Source organism: Vigna unguiculata, chromosome 5, assembly GCF_037176805.1.
Source record: "Vigna unguiculata cultivar grain cowpea cultivar isolate G323 ecotype 2 chromosome 5, ASM3717680v1, whole genome shotgun sequence".
NCBI lineage: Eukaryota > Viridiplantae > Streptophyta > Magnoliopsida > Fabales > Fabaceae > Vigna > Vigna unguiculata.
Window position 1 is genome coordinate 4,877,778 of NC_140796.1, and position 18,169 is coordinate 4,895,946.

General features: G+C 33.9%; 3 protein-coding genes and 1 pseudogene across 3 annotated transcripts; 1 reads left to right on the plus strand and 3 right to left on the minus strand.

Annotated features, from left to right (window-relative positions):
• The first annotated feature begins 781 nt into the window (after positions 1 to 781).
• PSAL (photosystem I subunit l) lies at positions 782 to 1,832 on the plus strand. The gene is made up of 2 exons (XM_028072446.1): positions 782 to 1,081; positions 1,190 to 1,832. The coding sequence occupies exons 1-2, from the start codon at positions 929 to 931 to the stop codon at positions 1,679 to 1,681; spliced, it is 645 nt and encodes a 214-aa protein (XP_027928247.1). The 5' UTR covers positions 782 to 928; the 3' UTR covers positions 1,682 to 1,832.
• Positions 1,833 to 2,189: 357 nt separating this feature from the next.
• On the minus strand, positions 2,190 to 3,654 carry RIC4 (ROP-interactive CRIB motif-containing protein 4). The gene is made up of 3 exons (XM_028072447.2): positions 3,399 to 3,654; positions 2,577 to 2,726; positions 2,190 to 2,487 (listed from the first exon to the last, which is right to left on the minus strand). The coding sequence occupies exons 1-3, from the start codon at positions 3,529 to 3,531 to the stop codon at positions 2,288 to 2,290; spliced, it is 483 nt and encodes a 160-aa protein (XP_027928248.1). The 5' UTR covers positions 3,532 to 3,654; the 3' UTR covers positions 2,190 to 2,287.
• A 2,008-nt stretch (positions 3,655 to 5,662) lies between these two features.
• LOC114184989 (pentatricopeptide repeat-containing protein At2g03880, mitochondrial pseudogene) lies at positions 5,663 to 9,339 on the minus strand (annotated as a pseudogene).
• A 1,476-nt stretch (positions 9,340 to 10,815) lies between these two features.
• LOC114185471 (GDT1-like protein 3) lies at positions 10,816 to 14,335 on the minus strand. Its single transcript, XM_028073205.2, has 9 exons — positions 13,928 to 14,335; positions 13,786 to 13,851; positions 13,547 to 13,660; positions 12,993 to 13,091; positions 12,740 to 12,812; positions 12,035 to 12,123; positions 11,476 to 11,559; positions 11,332 to 11,391; positions 10,816 to 11,197 (listed from the first exon to the last, which is right to left on the minus strand). The coding sequence occupies exons 1-9, from the start codon at positions 14,021 to 14,023 to the stop codon at positions 11,009 to 11,011; spliced, it is 870 nt and encodes a 289-aa protein (XP_027929006.1). The 5' UTR covers positions 14,024 to 14,335; the 3' UTR covers positions 10,816 to 11,008.
• Positions 14,336 to 18,169: the final 3,834 nt, after the last annotated feature.

Here is an 18,169-nt window from a genome sequence, read left to right on the forward strand (position 1 = left end):
GCATAACAATCAAACGTTGTTGTCACTAACTTTGTCTTTCTCTTCCCAAGAAAGCAGCCTCAACAAAAACAAATTCATAACAATGAAAAACATTAGACCGACAAAGTTGTGGGAATCCAAAAATTAAAAAAAGAAAAAAATGAAGTTTCTGGCATTGAACAAACTATGGAGTATGGAGCAAGTATTTGAATTATTGGTCACACTTTTGACTCGGTCTTCATCTTTAACTCCCTTGACTATCACTGGATAACCTACTGCTTTCATAATTTGACCGACATTTCATTTTTTTTTATTTAATATTTTCTTTATCATGTTTTAAAACTTAAAAGATCAAAACTATATTCAGGTTTATTAGATTAATATATCATTATAAATAACGAACTCTTATTTTTTATATATAAATTGATTCAAATTTTTTATATAATATCTTCCGATCAAGATTTTGGAAAAGGTTTTCTGTATCACAAATATGTTATAGAAGGAGTTTCTTTTGCGAACTAATTCTCCTTCTTCCTCCTCTGTCTGAAGCAGGAATTGTGACATGATATAATGAGGAAGGGTATTGTAGTCATTGTATCTTATTAGGGGGTGCATTTACTAATAATATGGGTGCAGAAAGAAAAATCGGAGGTGGAGTTTGTTGTTGGACTGTGAAGTGTTGATGGGTTGAAAGAAGCATGAAGTGGGCCTGCAAGATGGGCCCAGGAAGCGGAAAGAGGCGATGAAGAGATAAAAATATCCAGTGAAGATTGAAAGGTTGGGTTTTGGATAAGGGATAAGGTTTTGATATGCATATCAACCAATGGGAAAAGAAGGGCTTCAAGAGCCACAACCTTGATGTTGCAGTGAGAGATGAAAGTACTTAGCCACTTCACTTCCTCAATTGGGACACTCTGTCTTCTACGAACTCTCTCTCAGAAACCCAATCATGGCAGCTTCTTCTCCAATGGCGATTCAACTCAAGTCCACCTTCACTAGGACTCTCGTCTCACCCAAGGGTCTCTCTTCCTCTTCTCCACTCCCTCTCTTCCCTTCCAGAAGGCACTCTACCTTCACCGTTAAGGCCATCCAATCAGAGAAGGTACTCTCCTTTTTAATCTTCACAATCAAAACATTCAATTTTAACTCTTTGTTGTTCTCATGTTTATGGATTTGGTGAATGAATGCACTTTTTTTTTTTTTGTGGCAGCCAACGTATCAAGTGATTCAGCCCATCAACGGTGACCCATTCATCGGAAGTCTCGAGACGCCGGTAACATCCAGCCCATTGATCGCCTGGTACCTGTCCAACCTCCCTGCTTACAGGACCGCAGTGAGCCCACTCCTCAGAGGCATCGAAGTGGGCCTGGCCCACGGCTACCTCCTCGTCGGCCCATTCGTGAAGGCCGGGCCTCTCAGGAACACCGAGTACGCCGGCGCAGCGGGCTCGCTCGCGGCTGGTGGGCTTGTGGTGATTCTCAGCATCGTCCTTACTATCTATGGGATCTCATCGTTCAACGAGGGAGACGCATCCACGGCCCCTTCCCTGACCTTAACGGGCCGCAAGAAGCAGCCCGATCAGCTCCAGACCGCTGATGGATGGGCCAAGTTCACCGGGGGCTTCTTCTTCGGAGGCATTTCGGGTGTTATTTGGGCCTACTTCCTCCTCTATGTCTTGGACCTTCCTTACTACATCAAGTGATTTGTTTCTCTCTTTATTACTATTTCATTCTCTATGAAAAATGGACAATGAATGAAGAGTTATTTGTGCAATAGAGATGCATGTAAATGATGATGTATTTTATGACTCTCAACATGTTACAAATGCTAAATTCTCTCTCCTCTTCTTACCATCTCTTAATGCTATATATATATATATGCATGAAACCCTGACTTGTTAACACGAAATCGACTTCAAGTACTAACGTTTTCAACTTACAACAACTTTTGACATGTTAAACATTTCCTTTTACAACTTTGTGGTTTTATAGGATCGAACAAATTAAAACGAATGAGGATTAATTCGTGGCAAGGTTTGGTTTTTATTATTCATTTTCACACCCGTATTTATATTTTCCAAAGGTGTTCAATGCAATGTCTTTTCTGGTATTCAAGAAAAATAACACTTACGATGAGTTTATATAGAGAGATAATTGACGTTGGTTTAATTATACATTTACATAGAAACTAAAGCATGACTAACAACATAGTAAATTGAACTCACCAAAATATATATATTTTGAACGATTAATACATGAACTCACATTTCTAGTTTGACATATAAGAATATTCTTAAAAGAGTGAAACATTAATTAGGAGATGACGATGATGTTTGAAATTTTTGATGTTGAAGAGATTGAGACGATAGAGAGAGGAGTTGTGGAGGAATGAGAGGGTCATTATTAGAAGTTGCAATGCCATCCCAACCAATGTGTGTGACATGCTGCACATCTGTTGGACACCCTATTTCCATGTCTATTTCCATTTCTTCATATTCATCTTTCTCCACTGCACATCAACACAACTTTTTAACAACATTGTTCAATCAAAACTTACAAACTAAATCCAGAGATGAATTTTATGAGGTTATTACGTACCAAACAATTGAGAGAAATTCTTGAAACCCTTGAACAGTCTGTTGAAGCCATTGGAAAGGTTAGGCTTTGGAACAACGTCCAGCAACCTCAACGAGTTCTTCATGTTTTCACCAGACAAAGTCTCTGAATCCTCAACACCCTTTGCTCCTTCTACACTTGTCTCGTGCAATATATATATAATTATACAAACCACGTAATAAGATACAAATCAAACAATTCAAATAATTCATAACAGACTGAAATTTAAGAAGATAATCTTTTTCGCTCTAATTTAATTTTATAAAATTGATTTGTAAATTAAGATTTAAATTTATGTCATCTATAATTAATATAAAATTTTAAACATATATCCACACGAATGTTTTAAATTATATAGTTTATTTAAAATTATTTTTAAATAATGTCAGACAAAAATATATTCGTCATAGTAAGAAGTACAATTAGTTAAATTTGTTAAAAATCATAACAAAATCTCCTTTTATTTACAATCATACCATTCCATGACTTGTTGTAATGAATATATTACGATCATAGTCAAAAGTTGTTTTTTAACTAATCAGTCTTAACCGAGTCTAGATTCGTGGTTGAATTTTTTTTATGTTGTACTCTTCTGAATATTAAAAATATATTAATGTTGGTATTTTATATTTTTTAATATATTTAAAATATCAAAATCAATACATTTTATAAAACATAACACAAGATCAACAAATCTAGTAGAAAATCTAAATTCAACATGATTTGACTAATAAATATAATCTTTACGTTTTATGATAATGGAGAAATAGAAATAAAAATAGTAAATTTAATTGAGAGAGAGACTTATTGTAGGAGGTGATGAATTGGTGTCTGGTTTTGATCTTCTGGGTTGAGGAAGACCAACAGCAACACTGGCCTCAGAGATGCAACCAGCAGAGAAAGGAAGAATCACAAGCCTTTCCATTCTTTGTCTCATTATTCTTTCTTCGAGCAATGCAACCTTTCACCTTAGATTTCACTACTACAATATATAGCCCTACCCACCCTATATACTTCTTGTTATAATACAATTATGAACATCTTATCATTACCTCTACAAAGTCAAGCTACATCTTATAAACAAATCCGTTTGGTGAATGAAAGTGACATACACACATACGCAACATTTCAATATATATATATATATATATATATATATATATATATATATATATATATATATATATATATATATATATATATGTATTTTCTTTTAACCTAATTTGTGTCTCTAACGAACATCACCTTCAAAAAGTGGGTTTGGTTGAGTAGTGAGTGACTAAAGCGAAATCAAACACTATGAACCAAAGAAATATAATATCACATCATAATTTGCTCCTTCAAGTGCTCCTCGTTTCTTCACTTACCTCTCTTCTACAATAAGTCACCAATCATATCTTATTGTTTTATAGTTTGTTTGTAGTGTACATTCTTTTTTTCTCGTTAGAAAAATAAAAGGGCATTATCCATTTTTTTATTGCTTGTTTTGGACTCGATCTAGAAGTAGTGATTCCGAAGCGAAGCTCCGAATGAATCTTGAACTCGTGGCGATGGAGACCAAAATTGATATTTCTTGAATGCAAAGAAGAATGGCATCATTGATTGTGAGAATTGAAAGTGGATTTGTTGAAGACAGGTTGAGTTGTCTCTCTTCATACTAAATTTGATGTGAGTTCATTAACGAAAGCTTAGCAAGTTAATGAAGCTTTAATCAACTCTTACTTAGGGATCAAATTATGTCACAACCTTACCTACATTAAACTTTGTTCAAATTCAACTCATTCACAAAATCACTTAAAAGTTTCTTTAGTAAAATGGAAATATTAAACCTAACAAACTGAGTTATGAAGTTATATAAATAATAATACTAAATTTATTAGCTTACGTTAAAGGTCTTAGCCTTTGAAGAAAAGTCTACGTGAAATAAATAAATAGGACAAACCTTATATTTGAGATTTAGGTGTGAAGTATTTTAGATAAAGTATAAGTTGACTTATCTCATTTTTAACCTTACACGTTTATTCCTAATGAAAATCATGGATGGAGTCACATTTTTAATGAAAAGTAAAAGTGTAACCTATTTTGTATTCCTCATTCAATAATTTAATTAAATTACTTTAAGAATTTGATAATTAAATTAAATAAGTGAGACTCGATAAAAAAATAAATTATGTATGTTGTCTTTTGCTTTTAATCATTATGTAAATATATTATTAGGCACAAGTGTCTTTACAACACACTTTTCTTTTTCTTAAAAAGTCTACTTATCTCTCTTCTCTCCTTTTCATCTCACTTATTCCCTCTCAAAATCATTCATTATTATGAGGTAATTTGCAGCAACAGGAATAACTTAACAGATGAATGGAGACTATATGAGGGGTTACACTGCACCACGTTCTAACCAAACGACAAAAACTACTGGTCTAACAAATTCATGTTCATGATAGTAACGAACATAAACTGTTCCTGGAATGTGATTTAAAACATTCAAAATAGTGGTTATCTTATTCTTATCACTATTTGAACCAATAATAGTGTTCATTTTGTCTGTGATTAATGTAAATCTGTTAAAAACAAATGATGCGTCCATACAGTATAACTGAGAATTAACTTACCCTGTAGCCTATAGGAGACAAAAAGTGTCAAGTGGTTCTTTCTTAAGCTGTGTCTCACCTATAACGACCACAACAACTTGCACAATAAAACACGATCGAGTCCTTTTCTACCATTGCATTTTTCCCGTGAGATATAATGTTGATTAGTAGAGAAGTTAAAGCATGCACAACCACACATCGAAACAACGAATTGCCCATATAATTTATTTGTTTATTTGCCATCCAAAACAGAGAAAGAAAATATCAGTGCTGTTTCTTCTGTTTGAAATTATTAATTGTACTAACTGCTACATTTTTCATTTGCTTCGATTCAACAACTGCTTCTGTCAGTTCTATTCTACCAGAATTTGCCATTTTTGTGGTACGGAACAATGGTATTCAAGATTTTCTGATGTTAAGAACTAGATTGTGCATATATGACTCTTGCAGAACAAATTGTTAAGCCACAGAGCATCAAAGAAATTCCAATTTGCAGAATTATCGATACAAAAAAAAAAGCATTGTGATTTGCATGATTATAGCAGATATGAGAATAGTGCAAGCAATAATTAAAGCGCTATTGGCCTACATAGAAGCTACGAAACCAGAACCTAGATAACTAACGAATTTTGCCAGAGCTTCCTTGATGTACAAGACCTTGAGTATCAAGATTCAGAGTTAGGTGAGTCCTATGTATGCGAGAATATGAAGAAGATAAGACATGATAGGCAAGTGTAAAAGGCTTTACCTTTCAATCAAGTGCGCAATGAAGGTTGCTTAACATGCTGGATTGAACAACGCAGACAAAAGGGGCTTAGATTCGGTTCCTGCTCGTGGTCTTCCATTAGTAGGTCATCTGTAAGTATCAAGTTCTTGCTTAGGTTTGTACCATGCAGCCTCCTTTCCCTGCTAAATTTTGTTCCACGAAAAAAACTTCAAAGTTGATTACTGAACTGGACAAAGGTGGAAAATACGAGAGATCTGAAGTACTAGTACATCAAACACTGAAACCATTCCAATAACAATGATTTATTTTTGTCAGTTTGTGACATAAAGCTAGTAACTGGGAGCTTTGGAAGTTCCACAAGTTTTTATGAAACAAATGACCAGAACCCACAAGCTGCTTCAACATGTTACTTATTTTTCATGTTTAATTTATTATGATTTTATGATACTTAGTACTGAGAATTAAACACTTCTTTAACCTGAAATATAAATTTCCCTCTGTTTACCTAAAACATTTTCTATTTTCATTATTTTTCAATTTTCATTCATTATTTTTCAATTTTCATATATATATATATATATTATTTTGGGTAGACTAAACAGAATATCAGAATATAAATTTCATTTGTTTTATCTGATCTAACGCAGTACTTCATCAATTACCTTGTAACGGCATATGGAGGATGAAACATCATAAAAGACACCAGGATTGAAATGATTGGTAAGTCTAACATGTGGTAACAAAATAAATATACAAATTAGAATCTCACAATAAAAAAAGAAATAGCTAAAAAATAGGAACCAAAAAGTTTATGTAACTTGGAACGAAAGTCTCGGAATATTCCCCGCTGTCATTTTCACTCTGTTGCAACTAGTCTCAGATGCACTGATACATGTACGTAGCACAAATGAAGACATCATGACTGGTTTCAGAACATCAAGACTATATCGTATACTTAATAATAGTAATTGTATGTTTTACCTATGTCACCAATAATCTTCACAAGAGCAACTACCATGGTTAAAATGATGGTACCTATGAATATCTCTTACAATTATTTCACGATCTAGAAGCTGAGAAACATGTTTAATGAAGTTATGGCAATCTGTACAAATGCGGAGGTTCTTTATAATTCGAATCGGGAGCCTATGGGCAGTGTTAATGATGCCAAAGACTACTGCAAGCTTTTCACTGTGATGACTAATAAGTACTTCTCCTTGCTCTTCTTCTACATCCTGCATGACCAGTTTGGCATCAGGGGAATACCCAATTTCCTTCAACCTTCCGATTAAAGTGTCCAGATATGAGTATATCTCCTTGTCTTGATGGTGAGACCTATCTCCCATGACAAAAGTATGGATTTGATCCTTTAGTTGAATCCAAGATTGACCAGGCTGCTTCTTGACTCCTCTTTGATGCATTAAACTTCTTACCCTAGCAGCCTCGTCCCAGCTATGGTTAGAAGCACACATATTTGATAGCAAAACGTAGGAGCCTGGATCAGATGGTGCAACTTGAAGCAGCATATCAGAAACCCACTTTCCCATTTCAACATTTTTATGAAGTCGACAAGATGATAAAAATGATTTCCAGACAGAAGTCAAGTGAGAGAGACCATTTTCAAAAATGAAGTTCTTTGTCTCGGTTAAGCAACCTGCTCGACCATAAAGATCAACCATAGAAGTGCAGTGCTCAACTCCAGGATTGATGCAATAAGCATCTTTCATCATCCTAAAATATTTACAACCTTCGTCAAGCAGCCCAGCATGGCTGCATGCATTTAAAACCCCTAGAAAAGTAACCTCATTTGGCCTAATACCCTGATTCAACATTTCTTCAAAAAGACTAATTGCCTGCCTTCCTTGACCCTGTAGCGAACAGCCAGATATCATTGAAGTCCACAAGATAACGTTCGGTTCATTGATTTGTCTGAAAATCATCCATGCACCATCCAAGCTACCACATTTAGAATACATATCAATTAATGAAGACCCAACATAAGCATCTACTCTGTGCCCTATTTTCTGAAAGTAGGCATGTATATGCCTTCCAAAATCCAAAATTCCAACATTAGCACAAGCAGAAATAACAGTTGTAACTGTTCGAATATCCACTACAACCAGTTCACGAACCATTAACCTGAAAGCTTTCAAACCATCTTCATACTTCCCATTCCAAACATAACCAGAAACCATTGAACCCCATGAAACTATTCCTGCCTTTGTTTCTTTGCTAGTAACTCCAACATTCCCTTTTCTCCGGAAATCCAGAGGAACATCTCTGAGAATTATAGATGCCTTATCTATTCTCCCACACTTACAATACATTTCTACAAGTGAACTCCTCGTAAAACCATCACTACCAAAGCCACGTTTAAGGACCATCCCATGGAGTTGTCTCCCAAGCTCCAAAACTGATAAAGAGGAAGCCAAAATAAGAGCTATGGAGAAAGTGACATCAGAAAACTCAGTCCCATATTCCACCATACAATGGAGTTGTTCCAATGCCCGTCGTTCATAACCACATTGCATCAACCCATCCACGATAGTATTCCAACTTACAACATCCTTACAAGGCAAACTCCTGAACATGTCAAGAGACTTCTCCACATCTCCAAAACGCAGATACGCACCGATCATTATATTCCATGACACAACATCCCTTTCATCCATCAACTCAAACAACCTTTCCGCATATTGAAAAGCATTGCATTTCAAGTAAACATCAAGAGCAGAGTTCCCCAGCACGACATCTACATCAACCCCATGTCTGAGCATCCATGCGTGAACTCCCTTGCCGAATTGAAGATTGCTGTCAAACGAACAACACTTGTAGACACTGGACAAGGTGTATTGGTTTGGGCAAGCACCCTTTGCCTGCATTTCTCTGAAAAGGTTAAAAACCATTTCTGAAGAGCCGGCTCTGGCAAAACTTGATATAAGGATGGTCCATGTGTGAGTGTTTTTGAGGGGAATTTCATCAAACAGCTTCTGGGCATGGCCCATGTTGTTGGATTTAGCATAGAGAGTTAAAAGATGGTTAACCCAGTTCAAAGTTTGAAAAGAGCCATTCTTGACGGAGAGGGCATGAAGGATACCCGGCGGTGGTGGACCATTGGATATGGTGGAACGAAAGAAGGAGCATGATTGGCGGTAACGAGGGTGAAATGGGATAGTAGTTGTAATGCGATAATTGGTCACTAAAACTAGATAAACATGGTTGCCATATATCCGATAACATGATCCAAGACCCATAAAAGTAAGTGCTTTCACCCAGTCTGAAGCCCTTTGTAAAGCTCGTGCGTTGAAACAACTTTCACCTTCATATTCGTATGGTTCGTATGATGTAAAACTTCTCAAACGAATGTTTCAGTTCCATAAGAAATAACACCACGACCGAGTTTATCCAAGAAGAATTTCTGTACGAGGAAAAAAGTTGCAAGTTAATGCAACTTTAAATAAAAGTATAAAAATAACTTCTTCAAATTAATTTATACATAAACTAATACTAAATTTGCTTTAGAGAAGTTAATTTTAATTTGTTTTTCCACTTTCTTCTCGTTAGTGGATATTTAATCTATTTAAATAATGATGTTGCTTACATTAATCAACAATTCAATTATCATTGAGTAAAAAATAAATAGAGAATAAAATATTCAATCATTGCTACAATACAAAAAATACTATCAAAGCATTTATTAATATAAAAAACTTAAATTAGTCTTCTAACTCAACTTGTCCATATTTCTCGATAGCATTGATCTTCCAATCAAGAAGGTATTAAATTGTAATGAAAATAACTACCCATGTATCCTAGATAATACGTTGACAACAACTCAACTAGCACAAGATATGCCAGTTTAATTTTCCTCTATTTTAAGTACTGGGTCTTCTATGTTGGGAGGAAAAAGCTGGCTTGAGTGCTGTATTATGTGGTACTGCTACACCTGGCAGTGGTGCAAGAATGAGATCCATTAGTACCAGAGGTAGTGTTACAACACCTTGAAGTATGGGGAAGAATTCTCTTAATGAAACTGAATGTAGATTTGACATTGGATAAAATATTGTCATACGTAGGAAGCTAATGTGAAGGCCAATGTTAGCTCTAAATCATGTGCTCTAAATTTGGAACACAGGTCATCTTTAAGTATCACATACGATGATAGACAAAGGAATGAGAAGTAATAATAAAACTATTTTACAAACACGACTCAATGGAGAAATTATAGTTCATCTTGTACTTACAAAATGGTTGAATTTGAGCATGCTTATCACGGTTAGAAGAAGGATTACGAAATTACGAAAGCAAGGAAAGTTTGATAACGTTTATAATTAGCGGTTGAGAAGATATACTTCTACACCGGATTTGTTTACTTACAATGTATCAATAAACTCTCTGCAAATTAAAATAAGTTACAAATCCAAATTATACACACACACACACACTCTTTGAACATATGAAAATACATAATCCAAAAGCAGAGTAAATTTTAAGTGATAACAAGCCATTGTTTTCATTATCGCGTTTAGCACTTTCATAGCACAAAACTAAAACGAAAACCCAGGCTCAGAAAGTAATAGCGGCAAACGAGAATAAACTTTCGAAAAAGAACACCGAGAGAACACATCAAGAAACTAACCACCGACTATTTCGAACCACTAGGAGGGTTATCCATCCTTCAAATAGTAAGCCGATCAGGCCACAAAACATTATCCTGACTATAAGCAATAAACCATTAGTCCATAGTGAAAATCCAGAATTAGGTGTCCATCAATCATTCAATCTCATGCTCAAAGCTAACCCGCAGTAAAAAGGGCCAATTGTGAAGGCACCATGAAAAGAGGGCGATACTTTCACCTTTCAAAAATAATGATAAATAACAATGGCTATCTATGGGCTATTGTGAGGAAACAAAAACGTAACATATTTTACAAAAAAGAATGGGAATCAAAATCTTATGTTCCAGTTAGTATCAAGCTTTCCTAGGGAACAAGTACAACAAAATCTACAATTGAGACAACTATGGGGAAAAATAAAGCGGGATAGGAAGGCCACAAGCCATTACGAATCAGATTAATATGCACTTATACTAATCATAGAGGCGGGTAAAAGTATGAAGATATGGAAAAGCCGAGGAAGAGCAAGCCACCAACAGTAGCTACGGAGCGTTGGGAAATTTTAGATGCCAACATGCTTCCTCCCACCACTGCCAGCGAGGTACAGAAGGTGTGACCCAAAGAGGCCCCAACTGCTACTCCCAGAGCATTTTTGTGGGTCGCCAGCTGCAGAAGGAAATTAAAGGTCACGAAATATGTAGGGGGGAAAGGCTACTAATGTTGCCGACAAAACCTAAGACATAAAATCAGTCACGAAAGCATGAAATGTTCAATGATCTACAGGGGACCAGTTTTCTTACTGCAATTGTCGCTATCTGGCTACGATCACCCCACTCAGCAAGGAATGTTAAAATAAAGGACTGCATAAAAATAAGATGGTATAACATGTGTAAATGTGACTATTGTCTGTCAAATAATTGATGCAAATCAAAAAGTGTACTTGCCTCCAAAAAAATTGGTGTACAAAATCTTGAAAAGAAACGCCGAACTGAAGTTTTCCCTTGTCCGCCTTCAAGTTTTTCTTCAACCTAGTTAACAAGAAGAATAATTCTTAGCATGTTCCATATTTGACCAGATAGTCTTTTTTTTGTTTAAAAAAAGGAACTAATTAATACATCAACTATAGAATCCTGCCAGCTGCAGCAAGATTACAGTTAAATAATTGAGCTTCCCTCCTTATGGCAGGTGTTAGGGGAAACTACGATTTAAAGAAAAAAACAAAGCAGCAACGAAACTAACTTATTTGAAGGTGTTTCCTCTTAAGTGCAAGCGATTCATACTAATACACATCTTTCAACATATTCCCTTAATTAAAATTTATTGAAAACTACAAAATCATGAGTAAAATTCATTAAACAAGGAGTAGAACCCATATACTTTTGTGATTTTCCACAAAATTTAGTCAACAGTAAAAAGTACATTAGGATAAGTGTTAGAGTGACTCGCAAGCATTTCAGGCCATCATCGGAATTTTCCTATAAAGCCTTAATAAAAAAAACATACTTCTTCCATTTCTTTCTTCTGGGAGGATTTTGAATCAGTTGATCTCCATGCAATATATAGTAACCTTAACCCAAAGAAAGCATAAAGAACTGCAAGTGACAGAGAAGAAATAGAATCAGCTTCACCTTAACAAAAATTGAACTTACAAATGACAATAACGCCATCGTTAAACACAAGATAATGAATAGAAATTTGGAAACTGGTAATCACTAAGTTATAAATGGCAATCCAAAAAGCAAATAGCTCACAAATTGTTGAGTAGCATATAATTTTGACTTATAAAGACACAAACAAATTTTCAGGCGCAAGCTAACTAGAATTCTAAAAGAGTTCATACAAGTAAAAGAAACCATATTTGGAACAGACACACAACACAAACAAACGGCCAATGAAGCTAAATCCATATAATTTATTTATACTAAACACCACCAGAAGTTTGTGTGAACCACAAAGGCTGGGCACAAATGGATGAAAAATTTGCAACCAACTAGTACTTAAGCATGGATATAAGCAGCACCACCAGTCAACTGCATCCTTAGACTCCTAAACCATTTGAACAGAACTAGTTGTAGCTTCTATAAAAAATGCAGCGTGCAGAATCTACAACCCTTGTAATTCAAAACAATTACTATGTAAACTGCGTTTTGCAATTTCACAAACTATGCTAATCAGCTCAGTAATAAGTATCAAACCGAGAAATTGTACCTGTAGCCGCACTATTTGTATGCTTCCTAGAAATCAAGTTTGGGACAATCCTGCCTAGCCCAGTAGAAAGTACCTAATTGCACGCACAATAACTTTAATCCAGATAACATTGATAAGAAAAGGAAGAGCGCCCCTTTCTGGGTGCTCTCTAGTTGCAGAAACCATTCCATCACAGTACTATGAAAAAAGCATCCCATGATGAGACAACAGAGCAAAAATACTAAACCTGCTAGTTAATTGCTGTGGCACTTACCGTCATTATAAACAGGGCACTTAGTGCACCAGACAAGACAATTGACTTAGGATGACGCATAGCCATAAGAGCTGCTATTATAAACGTCTCATCCCCGATCTAGCACAAAAAAAAAAAATCAGTTAAAACTTAAAAGGCATTACTCAAACATGAGAGAGAGGTATCATATGAAACAAGTATTCTTAATGACTTTATAGCTCCTATTTCTCATAATATAGTCTAAAAGAAAATTTGAGCTAGTTCGCAGCAATATCAATTAGCAATCAATTGGTTATTTTCTCTATATAGCCTATATAGGTCGCACACCAGCTTTCTATCACATGCTTCACTCATTCAATGAAGTTTGATTCTAGTTTATTCTCACAACACTCGTCTTCTACATTTCACTAGCTCTCACAATCCTTCACGAACCTATACAATTCTATAAACACAAAAAAATATATAAAAAGACTCTTGTTCTTGAGATCCAAATTGGATCCGCTGAAAATGCTTTACAACACACTTGCTATAAATATAGTCAGCAAAATCAAACAACGCAGTTTCGTTAAACTAACCTCGCTGACAAGGATCATCGATAAACTGGCGAAAAAAGCATCGAAGATTCCAGGACCGGTGGATTCCAAGCCAAGAGAAAGGATCGAACCATTATCTATTTCATCCAACACAATCTGTTCACAGAAAGCACACTAAAATTAATTTCCAATTTCAACACATTCGTTTGAGTTTTCTCCACAATTGAACGTCACGACAAATAACGGTGAAAAAGAAAGAAAGATTGGCAACGGAAGCTTACTTTGCCGCGGCGACCGAGATCCACAGATCCACCGACTCCTTCCTTCGCGTTCTGCAAGAGAGAATCCTACACATAGAAATAAAACACGTTGTGGCCACGATTCGAGAGAGAAAACGCAAAGAACGAAGGACGGGAAGTTGACCTGAGCGAAAGTGGATGATAAGTTGAAGAAAAGGGAGAGTAGAAGGAAAATGCGAAAAGCGGGAAGGATTCTTCGTTTGTTGAAGCTTGGAGCCATTGTGAGCCCGTGGCAGTTGAAATTGCGAGGAAGAAGGAAGCAGCAAAGAGAAAGAAGACGGAAAATTATTTTCTCGAGAAAGTGGAAAGGGGATTTGAGAAAAAATGGGATGAAAAGTGAGAGGAAGAGAATAGTGATCTCAGTTAGCGAGATCTGGTTTTTGGATCTGAATTATGCAGAGAGATCCTGTTCAGATCTCCGAACATTGAATTCATTTCACTGAGCATTTTATATGATGCAGAGAGTTTCTGCTACTACCGAGGCAAGAACCACATAACGCGCTCTTTCCTTTCTCTTTGTCTCTCTCGGGTCACCAAGGCCAAATCCCACTTCAACAAATCCACCTAAAAACTTTGACAAAGGGATACAACGCATTTTAGTAAAAAGTTATTAGAAAAATACTGTAAGAACATTAATAACGTGTTTTTGGTAAAAGTTAATTTTTTATTTTTTAACTCGTTAATATGGGGGAAATATAAAACAAGGTATCACCACATGAATAATATATATATATATATATATATATATATATATATATATATATATATATAGCAATTATGTTTTAAACTTTTTCCGTATCTTATTTTAATTGTAATGATGGTACTTTTTATATCAATTGTTAATGACTTTATTTACATATTTTTATGATTAAGCGGGTAAAGTAAAATTGTTGTTAGATTAGATATGAATAATTGAAAATTTGTGTTAGCGTTCAATTATTTAATTTAATTATTTTTATTTTAGACTCGTAAAGTTAAAGTTCTTTAAGAGAAATTGATTTTATTTTAAAGTTATGATTTGTGCATTTAGTTGTATTTCTTTTAGAGATTCATTTTATTTGTATTAATGTTTTTAAAATAATTTTATTTGGATAAAATTATCCGAGATTATGTTCTAAAAATTAAATTTATATACTTTTGTTTGAAATTCTGGCATTTACAATTTTTTAAAAATATCAGATTCTGGTAATTTTTAAATAATATTCTACGAGTAATGTGACATGTAGTGAGATAATTAAAAAAATATATATTTAGGACAGTATTAAGTTTCTTATTTGCTGCCATAACTAGTCATTTAAAAATGTTTTAATTTTTTTAATTTCAATTTTATATAGAGAACTGTATCATTTAATTTAATGTATTTTATCAATTTAGTATTTTAATATGATAAAACACTCAATTGATCTTTTTATGGTGGTAAGTTTAGTTATTTGCTTAATGAATATGTTTTGTTTAAAAGTATTAATTCTAATACATTGTATATTATAATTAACGAAGTTATCTTCTTACACGCGTTGAGTGTCTTTTTAAATTATTTTATCATAATATAATACGATACATCAATTTCATATGATTATAATATTTACTTTTATATTTTTCTTTATAGATAATATATCAATGATATTACTGGAACATTTATATCAGATGAAACATTCGTCATGACCAAACAAACATATTAACTAAAAGACTAAAATAGTATATTTATTGTTGAACATTAAAATTAAAGTCTTCGTGGGATACCATATTACTCGTAGTATATACGGGTATCGATTAAATATATATTTTTCTTTAATTTTAATCGAAAATTGAAATTAGCTTTCCTTTAAAATTTTGGCTAGATTTAGTTATTTTAACCACATTGTGTAAATTTAATTATTTTAACCAAATTTTGTTAAGTTTATTTAATATTTTAAACGTATTTCATGATAGCATTTTAGTTGTTTATATTGTTTAATACATCTATGCTTCAACGGTAGATGAGAAACGTCAAATAAACTTAACAAAATTGGATTAAAATGACTAAATCCACACATTTTTAAATATGGGGGACTAAATTGGTTCAAAGTTAAAAAAAAAAAACTAATTTCAATTTTAATAGTTATTAACACATTTAACTCATAGTTATTAATGTTAAAATAAAATTATGTTAAGATACAATGTTAGTTAAATAATCTATTTTTATAGGACTAACTTGTTCTCCTTTTATTTTTTAATATCATTTATTTACTTTTTTTCAAGCTAAGTTAAGCTCATGCATACTAAATTATGACAATGATGCTTCAACTAGGGTTTCCTCTACTCATAATACCTAAACTTTGTCGCTTGTACCATGAGAACCTCCATTTTTTCATCACTACCATACTTGTGAGAACCTCCATTATACAACTATATATGATGTGAGAACATTCACTTGGTCTTTGTCCATGTTGTGATTTGTCTTTGTTTGGTTTCTTCTTTGCTCACCTCGCCTACTATGTCATTATCTATGTCATGAGAATTCTTGTTCCTCTTTGTTAATTCTATATTAGGGATGATGCATCTTCGTAATGTGAGTTTTCCTATATTGTTTGTCTTAATTGCAATTTGATAAAACAAATTTTCCATTTTTTAAAACTCCAAATTTCAAAAAGAATGTTTTTTCACATCAATGAAACTTTGTTGATCATCAATAGTGATACTTACAAAAGATACTAGTGAAACAATGTCAACATTCATGTATGGGACTTTCATGAGTAAAAAGCATTTTTGAATTTGCAAAGAATCACAAAAATAAAGAATAATATTGACTAGTATTGTGATACATGATTAAGATTTTATCTCTATCATTATTTGATAAAAGTTGATATTATTGTTTTTAAGAGGACATGATCTTTGAGTTTGTGTTGCTTAAGAAAGACTTAAAAAGATCTCCATTGGATATTAAGATGATAGTATAATTTAAATGTGAATGTTCATTTCATAGATAATCTAAAGAAAGACAAAGGGATGGATTCAAAATAACAAATTACCAGAAAAAAGAAGAAGAATAACACAATAACAACACATGACATAACACAAGCTAAAAATGGAAATAAGAGATGGAAAATAAAGAAAATGGAAGAGTATGGAAAGGGTGACATGCCACTTGGGGGGATGACCAACTCAAGATGAGTGGTGGTTGTCATCACTTGAACCAAAGCTTAAGATAAGACTATAGATAAACTCAATCTAGAAAGAGAGGCACACCAAACATAACTATAATAACTTATTTTTTCATTCAACGACCCTTTACAAGTAGAGAGTAGGTCCTCATAAATATGTCAAGAGAAAGACCTCCTAGCAATAATACTAAGATGAGGGATATAATAGCAAAATCACAAAAGCAAACCTTAAAATGAGACTCAAGAGAAACACTCAAATATACAAATAAAATGCAGCCAACTATACATACTGAGAAGACTAATAAACCTACAAAAAAGGAACTAATTTGCCAAGCTCATCACACAACTTAAATTGTCTAATTCTACAACCAATTTTCATGCAACTTTTAGGCTATTTTTGTTTGCAAATAGGTCAGAAGGCTCTCATCCAAGTTCTCAAAATAGTAGCCAACAATTTCAAATTTTTGATTTTGGAATGGCTAAAAGATGTGAAATAGTTGCTAGATGAGAATGAACATTTAACTCCCATGTTTTGGTTCAACCAATCAATTTAATATACATGCATACTAAGCTAAGTAAGAATTTTATCAAACACATTCATGGAAACAAGGACAAGAAAACTTCATATGAACATATATGACATTTGACTCAAGCAAATGCAAGCACGTTTAAAGACTCGAAACAACATAGACAATGACACGAATATGTAGTTAGCATACAATTTAACTTGAGATAAGACCACTCTATGGCTAATGCATAAGCATGTTATTAAACATCATTTGAGCATATTTAGAAGACGCAAAAACAATGGCCAAAACAGCCAAAACAAAACCTGGTAGCAAAACTTGCGTCAAACAATAAGAATCACAACCAGTAAAAAGCAAGTCGGTGACATCAACGGAAAATAGTGCCTAACAATAGGGACACAATGCCTAGTGACAACGAAGTCAGTAACCACTGCCTAGGAATTTTGCCCAGGGTGTAAGGAGGAGCCCAACGGTAAAACAATGTCATCAACTCATTTTTGTGAAAAAAATGTTCCAACTTAGCCAAGGAGAGGTTGATTTGGACCATTTCAAGATAGTTACACAAGACAAGATTAAACACAAACACAAAATAACACCTTAAACAAAAAACTCTTATTACCAAATGATAAAAGTTAATCTTGTAAATTTAAAGAAGACAGGTGTTTGTGTTTATGTTGCTTAAAAAAGTCTCAATAAAAT